This window comes from Halictus rubicundus, chromosome 3 (genome assembly GCF_050948215.1).
Source record: "Halictus rubicundus isolate RS-2024b chromosome 3, iyHalRubi1_principal, whole genome shotgun sequence".
Classification (NCBI taxonomy): domain Eukaryota; kingdom Metazoa; phylum Arthropoda; class Insecta; order Hymenoptera; family Halictidae; genus Halictus; species Halictus rubicundus.
The window spans coordinates 17,841,188-17,851,070 of record NC_135151.1 but is presented as its reverse complement, the minus strand read 5'-3'; the positions used below and the strand labels follow the sequence as shown (position 1 = coordinate 17,851,070).

At 43.6% G+C, this 9,883-nt stretch overlaps 2 protein-coding genes across 3 annotated transcripts in view; both read left to right on the top strand.

The window, feature by feature from the left end:
• Nucleotides 1-2,770: 2,770 nt before the first annotated feature.
• LOC143352845 (uncharacterized) lies at nt 2,771-6,831 on the top strand. The gene is made up of 7 exons (XM_076785753.1): nt 2,771-3,530; nt 3,840-3,968; nt 4,041-4,227; nt 4,314-4,595; nt 4,670-5,386; nt 5,464-5,603; nt 5,690-6,831. Exons 1-7 carry the CDS (start codon nt 3,450-3,452, stop codon nt 5,933-5,935), a joined length of 1,782 nt encoding a protein of 593 aa, XP_076641868.1. The 5' UTR covers nt 2,771-3,449; the 3' UTR covers nt 5,936-6,831.
• A 1,586-nt stretch (nt 6,832-8,417) lies between these two features.
• Nucleotides 8,418-9,883, top strand: part of LOC143352878 (uncharacterized) — a 145,847-nt gene continuing 144,381 nt past the window's right edge. For both annotated transcript variants that reach the window (XM_076785855.1, XM_076785856.1), the window contains exon 1: nt 8,418-8,763. The gene's annotated coding sequence lies outside the window, so the exon portion shown is untranslated. The remainder of the gene's footprint in view (nt 8,764-9,883) is intronic.

Below are 9,883 nucleotides of genomic sequence, written 5' to 3'. Positions count from 1 at the left end.
GTGTTTGTTCGATCGGTGCCAGCCATCTACCGTCTGCGATCCGACACCATTTAACCCCTAGCACTATAAGTGCTACGAGCATTTCATGTTTGTTTTTTGCATCATAAGGAAATATGAAAAGAAGGCCTTTATCACCAATCTTTTTTCACTCCACGGAACTTCGGAAGTATTCAGCATTATAAGAAAAGATCAGAATTACCACTTTCATCTCCAACGCCCTCTCCTACACCCTCCATTTCTATTTTTTAGCTAACGAATAATGATAGCGACCAGGAAAATTGAGCGTATATACAGTGACGAGCAAAAATGTAAACACACTTCGCTAGTTTTACATGAATAATACTTACAAAGTGAATAAGATAAACTAAACACAGCTATACAGATAAACAAAAACTGTATAAACACCAGTCTAAACGTGTTTTACTGCAGTCGGCTATCAGTGTTTGTTGACGATTCATTTCCCTAGCATTTCTGTACTATCTTAACCGTTTCTGATGAAACGTGCAAAACTGTAAACGTTGCTTCAAATCCTTATTTTTATATACATTGTTAATATTATCTAACATAAACTGTTATGTTTTGTTTATCATATGCACTATATAATTATTCGTAAGCTTTATCATTCAATTGAAAAATAGGTATTATCACGTTTTACGTAAAACTAGCGAAGCGTGTTTACACTTTTGCTCGTCACTGTATACGCCAATGATGCAAATGGGTTAATTCCCTTCAAACTGCAACAAAAATTCTATTTTGTTGTTGTCGTTATACTCTTCTCCTTCCGGGACATTATCAACGATGCAAAAGTTCGACTCACTGTAATCGTAAAATAAATTGTAATGCAAGGGGTTGATGTACGAAAAACGGTTGCTGGTGTAGCTAAAACTACCCCAGACTTGTTCCGTCTTCAGCCAAGAGGGATGCGAAGTGATTGCCAGTTCGGCAAGCCCCTAATTAAGCAGATGGGAAAAGGTAAAGTTGGAGTATGTTTACAAAGTGAAAACCTGAATCAACATCCAACGGGAAGTAATTGTTAAAAATTCCACGGGACTTTACGAACATGAACAGTGCTTTCGGTCGCTTTCTGCAAAATCGTGCGAGTCGGTTTTCCCTGTTGAGAAGGCCGCGCCGCGAAAGAACATCGCTAATCGCGAGTGAAGGCTAGGTTTAAATATCGATCGGCGTCTACCGCGTTAAGCATTGAATTGCAAATTAACCACGGCATATTCCGGGCTTTGTCTGTCCTTCGTTTAACCGTCGGTCGTCATGCGATTGTTCAGGGTTTCGAGTTTGAACAGTGATGGCCGATCTTTGGCGGCGCAACGGCATTGCACCCGGCTGGACGAATGATCGTTCCGAGAATAATGAAACGAGACAACGCGGTTTGTCAGTGTGTACATAATCGTCGACGCGAATAAGCTCGACCGATACTGAAACGCGAGCTTTGTCTTCGCACTCGCTTTTGCTGACAATTCCCCCTTTTCAATGACTTATAATTTGGGAGGGTTTACAGGATCATATTCAAGAACCATTTGCCGCACAGCAAGTTATGAGAGTTTGAGAAACGATTTTCAGAATCGTGCTGGGCGCATAAAAATTGTCAAGAATCGTCCGTCGGTTACCGGAACGCGAAGTGGGCGTTGGACGGCGTTATTAGTCATTAGCCCCCAAAAGGGGATGCTGACGCATTGGACTGAGCTAGTTAGTATGTATTACTAATTTTCCGGAGACCCGTGAAACAGTGCAGCGCGACGCTTGTAGTCGGTTCTCCCCGACAGAGTGCACTGGCTGATCGAAATATCTCGAATACCAAGCGATTCTGTAACCTGAATACTGTAACAGGCGATTCGCAAGTTTCTCGGAGACTCGAAGCTTTTATGATCCATACTACGCTTCTCTCTGTTGAAGCTTTCACGAATCGTATTAGCAAAATACGCTTTCAAATTATAGTTTAACCCTTTAAGCGTTCCATTTCGATGATTCGCAATTGAAACATTTGACGGAAACTTGTCGATCTGTGCGCAATTTTCTAATTTCTCTCGTTTCGTAAGAATGTCTATATTTGCATAGAGATCAACTGTCCCGTGAACTTATCGATGAATCATCTGACCCCTGAAAGCTGCAACGTTTGCGAAACGTTCGCGATTTTTCTTTGGAAGGTGATCGGTTCGATGTTCTACGAATGAGGTTTTTCTTATTTTTTTTTTTGGAGAGCGTTCACGCTGAACAGAGAATTCTATTGTTTATTGCACTCGTCATCGAACCCCGAGATCTGTTCAGGAATTTCTTTGTTCGCGTCGAATCAGAACACTTTCGACTGGCACGCGCGGTTGCGCTGTACACTCGGATCACGGGATGGCGACGCGTCATTTGGCTTGCTCTTACGAGACCGCACAATTTCGCAAAGGAGCACCTAAATCTTCTAGTACACATCCAGCATGGTAAAATCCTAATGGCGTTTCGCTCGGTAGGTCTTCATATTTCAGAAAAATCAGTTCGAAGTTTTGCCTTTATTTTAACTATTATTTTCAACGCCATTAGGGTTTGTTAGAGAGAGATAGCCAGATGGCGTGTGTGTGCGCACGAGAATAACAAGTTCAATTCTTGGTATGCTCCGGTGACACGAATGTCAACATGTCAAGTATTAGAATCATGCTCGTTTATGCTCTAGAGAACAATTGGGAGGTTAGGCAGCTGGATATCCAGCAGCATTCCTAAACGGGGAATTAGAAAGCGATGTATACAAAACCACCTAGAGGGTCAGAGGTAACGTCCGAAGTCTTATAATTGAATAAGGCTCTGTACCATCTCAAAGAATCTCCACATGTGTGGGATATGAGCTTCAATTTTATACGATCAAATGTTGTTTGCATTACAGCAAAGATGGATGGTACAGTAAATTCATTCGTTCCGAAGATTTAGCCTAGAAAGAAATTACCGGAACAGTGCATATCCGAACGCGAACAACGTTCGGGCACAGCTCGAGAGAGAGAGAGAGAGAGAGAGAGAGAGAGAGAGAGAGAGAGAAGCGTGTGTCATCCACAGTCATCGACGATGCTTGACATGGCTTGGCACGCGTGGCCAAGATGGTGGTGGTAATGGTGGCAGGCACGGTAGTCAGGCCTTCTCTCTCTGTCTCGCGTACGGCCGTCTCTCGCTTCAGTGTTCCTCTCCAATTCCTCGCTGGCTCCTCGGAGGGTGTTCTCTCTCGTCATTGATGATGCCGAGTCAGTGATGGGAGCTGGACTGAGTTGTGTTGGTGCTCGCGCATCGTATTCGTGTGTCGAGATCTGTGTGGACGGTCGGTGTGTCTGTGGGATCGCTGCTGCGCCGTCCAAAAATAGATAAATGAACGAGCAGCAGCGTGCCATCCTTGTTGTCGGTGGTTCCACGCACTCCGTAACAATGCGCGATTATTAAAAGAGGTTCGTGGCCGACCGCGGACAGGAATGGAGGAGCTCAAAACCAGTCAGGAGATAGTGCACGAAGGGTGGCTCATTAAATCGCCACCCACGAAACTTTGGCGAGCGGTCAGTATCCCATGGAACCGTGGCGAACTGGGAATCCCGTCCGTTCCCGAACCTTTCCATTGTTTACGTTCTCGAACGGTTGTCAAAACCACCGTGCCCGAGATACGTTTCGTTCGGGATCCTACGGATTCTAACCTCGAATCTTGCGTGCCTACCTCGGCCGTTCGGACAATAATATTATCTGCTCGAGATTTTCGAATTCGAAGAACAAGATCTCGTTGCTCTTTCTTCGAATCTGCTAAAAATACATCGATGTCATGCTATAGGTACAAAGATTCTTGATCGTTCTCAATGTTTATCTACTTTCAGCGATGGAGGAAAAGGTGGTTTGCCCTTCGACATAGCGGAGAGTTGCCAGGACAATACTTTCTGGAGTACTTTACGGACAAACGGTGTAGAAAACTGAAAGGTCGTATCGATCTTGACCAGTGCGAACAGGTAACTACTTCCTCGAGCTCTTTATATTTTGTCTGCTCCCTTTGTTTACCGTTATTCGTATCTGTGCGTAAGGTGGATGCAGGACTGAGGTTTGAGAATAGGAAACAAAAGTACCAGTACATGTTCAATGTTAAGACACCGAAAAGAACGTATTATTTAGTGGCTGAAAGCGAAGCTGACATGAACAAGTGGGTGGACGCAGTATGTCAAGTATGCGGTTTGAAAGCTTACACACAGGACGAAGAGCAGCCTTGTCAAAGTATATACCTTTACCATTATAAAGTACAGAGGAGTCGTTAACCATTGTATTTGAATTATTGTTTGAGATTGCCGTATTGCTTTCAGTGTTCCAATTCGAAACGCAAGAATCCCCACCTATTTCACCTACTAGCACCATCTCTGGCCCTTACATTCCCATCAGCGAGTGCATTTCCGGTCGTCGTCTGAACGACACTAGTTCTCTGAGTTCGGCTCTTAGTCATGGACCCGAACATTACGATGCTCCAAGACGACTGGCCCCTTCGCCCCCTAGATCCCCTACGACGACCGACGCGGAAAGTGTGTTCACCGACGATGAGTGGACTACCCCTGTGCCTAGCGTTAATTGGGAAACGTTTCCTTCCTCGGGTAATTCATCCTTTTTAGACCAATGTACATTGCTTCCTCCAAAAAACCCTCTAACCGACTAAACGTTGTTCCAGGTGAGTCGAAACAACTGCAAGGTTCGAGCGACGCCGAGATTGGATCGTGGAGCGTACGGAAACGATTCGGTAAGCTGAGAATCGTCGATTCCGCTGTGCCTCCCGCTGTCGAGAAATTACCAGCGCCTCCCAGACCGCCGAAACCTCCTCACATGTTACCTGAGAACCCTGGTCATAATTATTTAAACCTGGACGGTGCTACGGAAAGCTCAAAACCCACAACACCGGCTACCCCAGCGCCGTCGACGCCTGCGACCGCGATAGTCACCGACGAGTCCTACGATTTCCCGCGATCTCACCAGCCTGGGCAACCGCCTGATCCGGCCACGATCGATCAATCGTCGAAACATTTTTACTCCAACGCCGCGCCTAGCAGCGTCGAAGAGACCCGCGTGTTCCGCTACGACTTCCAAGAAGAGGAACCGTCGAGTCCCCGATCTGAGAGCTCTGCGACCGCTACCTATTCGAATCTGCCGAGTCCTCTTGTCCGTGAGAATTCTGCGTCGATCACCGCGGTCCCGCCACCGCCGGTCGTCTATCGTGAACTGAAGCCGGGTAGAAAAACCAGCGACTCTACGTCAATTATTAGCAACGAGCCTTCTCCAGGGCCAACTTCTGTACCCGCCCTGGAAACCAGCTCCGCCGAACACTCGCCCGCAGAACCGCCGAGTATCAACAGAAAGCTCAAACCACCTTTAAATAAATCCCCTGTGGAAGGTACGCGCGCGGTTTCACTCTGATTTTCCCAGTAAAGTACAGAGTGTCCCAGATTGAATAAATTATTAATATTTCAGGACCCTTGCAACTGGCGTCTCCGCCTGGAAGAGGAAGAATTCGAGCTGCCCCTAGTCCAACACCGCCGAGTCATGTGCACTCGAACAGACATCAGTCAACATCGGATGAAGATAACAACGCTTTCGACGATAAAGAGGAGGTACGTGGTGTACGTCGATATTGTTGATATGTCGGGTCCGTTCGGTGAAACGGTTTTATCGATACCAGTAGACTTTAATCTTTCAGATATATTACTATCAGGATCAGAACACGTTCATTCCTGCGTCGAACCGACGTCTCGTCGTTCTACAATATCTGGATCTTGATCTGGAAGCGACGGAGAGCTTCACCTCCTCGAGTTTACCGCCGGCTCAGTCTCCGCCGAACACAACGGTGTATAAAACAGTGGATTTCTTAAAAACTGAAGCATTTAATCGCACTCGGCAGCGAGTCGAGGAAGAGAGGAAACAGTGTACGGACGAGCTTGCTTAACGCGAGCTTTCGCCTTTGTTGAATGTTTAAACGCGACAAAGATAGAGGATTGAAGGTCGGAAACGTTTTTTACATAGTGTCTAGTACTGTTACTATTTGTCTAACGCTCGGCGACCTTGAGATGACTGCGACGCTTACGCAGTACTTAGCGACTCTTCAGACGCTTTTTTAAATTTTTATGTTTGTTACGAAATCGAAGATGCTTTCGGATCTTCGTTGTCGCTGATATACGACTAGTTGGAAACCGAAGAGATAGCAATATTCAATGGACCAAAAATGTAACGTTATAGGTAAGGGAACATGACGAAGAGAGAGAGAGAGAGAGACGGAAGTGCGCTTTTCGCGAAAGAAGTCGTTGCATCGGAATTTGTTGAAGAATTTTTAATTAGACGAGTAAGTATTATTAAAGTTAGATACAATCAATGTTTCACATAGGTTTTACGAGATACGACGAGAAAGAGGCATTTTTATTGTCGACCATGCAACGAAATAATAAGCGTGTATGGTGTCGCTGAAATTGTCTAGATACCCTAAGTTTAAGTATTGAACAAATAATATGTAATATATTTTCAATGTGCCTGAATTTATTGTTTTCTCGAGGCGGATGAGTTGTTTGTTATCGCATATCACGAACGGAATTATATCTATCTATTGACTGTGTGTGTTCCCTGACAGTAGTTACTAACTCATGGTAACGGAAATCCTGGCCATAAATTTTAAGGAAGAGGAAAGTTACGCACATTTTTTTTTAACGGCTATTGAAACACAACATCGCATGCCATAGTTAGCTGTAGACGCATATATACGCACTAAAAGTACATAGAAATATATTTTATGTATTTAAAGAATGTACACGTATACAACGGTATTACGTATACAGTTTTATTTTTATAATAGCTGCATTGTAATTTCTTTACCAATGAAATTTATACATTATTGGAACCTTGTTCCACTCATCGTTTCTATAAGATAAAAGGAGAAATATTTACAATATTTTTTCATTGCTGGGGTATCAAGGTGTCCTGGATTAGTAATACAATCAAAGACAAAGAGTCTGAATCGAGTAGTTTCAGAACGTAACTTATAATTTTATATATGTATGAAATTTGGCAAACAAAGTATGTACGTTTACACGTTAATACATGTTATTTATAGTAACGTACCACACGTGTGAGTCATATCATTGAGAATGTGAAGAAAATAAAAATGCACAGAACACGTCATTATATATCTATATTTCAGATTCGTATATCGTTCAAATTAAGTCTAAATAATTCTTTAACTATTAGAGCGATTTAATTGTACAACGATCGAACGTTATATTATCAACGTGTTATACAATACAATGATCGAAGCGATGATATATATAATGATTATTTAATCGCTCGAGCGATTAAATAAACCTGACTTTTCATACAAATAACTTTTAAGTATCGTATACTGCAATTCCGTGTTCTCAACTTTTTAGTTTTATCGAATATCGCTCAAATTCATATTTTTTAAACGGTAGCTGATACAAATCTGCTAATGTTTTAGCGAAGAATATGTGGAATAAGAGTTTTTCAAAGCACAGAAATTCTGTCTTTATTTACTGCCGCCATTAGTTAGCTATTATTGTCATCTTTCTTCGAGAAACTACGGAAAGGTCAATGGAGTAGGAAATGGATTGGGAAAGGACTTGGGTAGGGTTTAAAGAACGAGGGAAGGGAAGAGAGGAGTCAAGGGAGAGGAAGGGTCAACGGAATGGAATGGTCAGGGACAAGGGAGAGTCAAGAAAAAGATAGGGTCAAGAGGAGGGTCAGAAGAAGGGCAAGGTTCAGCGGTGGGGAAGCGTATAAGGAAGGATCAGAAGAAGGGAAAGGGATGGAAATGGTTAGAGGATGGGAAGGGTCAAGGGATTAGGGATGAAATGGAAGGTGAAAACCAAAGACCTGTAAACATCCCCTAGAGCTATCAGAACCCCGATAGCTATCCCGGTAGCCCCAGGGAGACTGATGACTTTGACAGTGGGACTCGACTAATATAATTGATAGTATAACCGTTGGCAGCGCCACGAAGATGATAGAGCACATAAATGTGTGTGGAAATGTTTGTAACAGACTAAAGTTGTTCTATGATCGAGGATTTGAAGTCTGCGTCTTACAATAAGACAAAATATATTTATTAATATCATTGCATTAATTTTACCCACCAACACAATTGTTTCACCCGGTTATGGGAAGAACCAGCCGTAATCAATCTTCAAAGCAGAATCAACAGACATACCGAGTTAGCAATATTGTTATTTTAGTACGTGCGACAAAATCTTATATAGTGGTTGGAGTTTTAATGTATTTGGTCCGGGTTATCGACGGTCGGTAAAGACAGAGAGCTCTACGTTACCGACCGGGCCGCATCGGAAGATCGTTAGAATGTTCGCGGGAACGCTGCTAGGTTATTGGCCTGGTTGATAGCTGGTGGTGGGCCCGACAGAAAACAGAATCTCATTCGCTCGCTAACCGTCGAGCGTGCGTTGGATGTTTGTTTTCGCGTTTACTCGCGTTCATTGTTTTCTCTTGCCGTGGACCGTACGGTTGCATCGTCGTGTACAGACCGTTGACACGAAACTACGTTGCTGGGTGGTTCGTTTTTTGTTGTGTTGAATTCTGTGAAACATTGAAATTTTGTGTTCTTCTCTTTTTTTTTTGCCTTTTCTTTTCGACCATTTCAACGAAAAGTGTGTCCGCTTTGTGCAGTTGGCCCGTTTTGTCACGGAACTCGAATACGAGCCAACGAACCGGGAAAACATCGAACATAATCGGGACGGCTTTTCAAAGTTCGCTTTCAAGGTAAGCCCCGGCCAAGTTTCTACGCACAAAGCGTACACAGAGAGAGAGAGGACTCGTGTTCCACGTGATGATGGATCCGCAGCCACTTGTTGGCCTCCGGGTTCCGCAGATCGAGGAACGATGACTAGCTTTTAACATCTACGTAACTCCAACAATCCCAGACTCTAGCAACGCGATTTCGTGTTTGGTCTCGTATTTCCGAGATCTGTTTGTGCACGGAGCGCTGGAAGATTTCCTAGCAACCTTTGACATTTTCCTGAATCTCGATGTGATTTGTTTGTCGAAACAAAAACAAAAGAGCCAAGATTCACTACAGACATTTCTATCTTGATTTCTGCACATTCCGTGAGACATAACCAACTCCGGAACCGTCAATATTTAGCATAAAAATGAATTTTCAAATGTGGACAAATGGCATAGAACCTATTCAATTTGCGCGGGTAAATTTGAATGAAACGTGTTTTCTTTACCTTGGTGACTTTTAGAGATGAACTTGAAAATCAATCTTTAGATTCTTGTGTTTTGCAATGTAGAGATGAACGAATCGATCTGAATATTTTAAATAGTTAGCAGCTGGTATTTCCAGTTTTAATGCAAATTTCATTTCTATACTGTGTTTCCGCTTGTAGGATGTGTTGACCCCGTTAAGTCGAAATAATCCGAGACACACTGTATAAGCACAGATCCACCGAACCGTTTGCCTGAACATGTGCAGCGTACCTGTTACGCTCGACTGTCACGCAGGTACGAAAGATCAGGTCAACATTTCGGTGGCATCGTTTGCGTGGTATTAGGAGCCTCGGTTTCTCAACGAAACCACCACACACGAAAAGCCAGTCCGAGCGTGAGCCAGCAGGTTTCTCGACCACTTGTGGATTTTCCGACTAACCTAACCGAATCGGTGTAGCCTCGACATTCCTTTCCTCGCCCTTTTTCTCGCAGCCTGTTATTTGTCCGAATGTCCTCACCGATTTCAGCGCCGAGATCTCTTCGATGCTAGGCAATTTTTTCGTTTTTAATTCCTTGCGTTTCAAAACACATTCTGTCTAGCGGTTTCTCGAATACAATTATTATCTATTCGACTAAGTAACGGTCAGCTTTTCTTTTAATCCGCGTAACG

Bases quoted from the DNA above. Each gene is read 5' to 3' on its own strand.
- LOC143352845 (XM_076785753.1), top strand. From the start codon at position 3,450: ATGGAGGAGCTCAAAACCAGTCAGGAGATAGTGCACGAAGGGTGGCTC. The intron at 3,531-3,839 runs GTCAGTATCCCA...ATCTACTTTCAG, and splicing joins CCACGAAACTTTGGCGAGCG to CGATGGAGGAAAAGGTGGTT. The intron at 5,387-5,463 runs GTACGCGCGCGG...TTAATATTTCAG, and splicing joins AAATAAATCCCCTGTGGAAG to GACCCTTGCAACTGGCGTCT.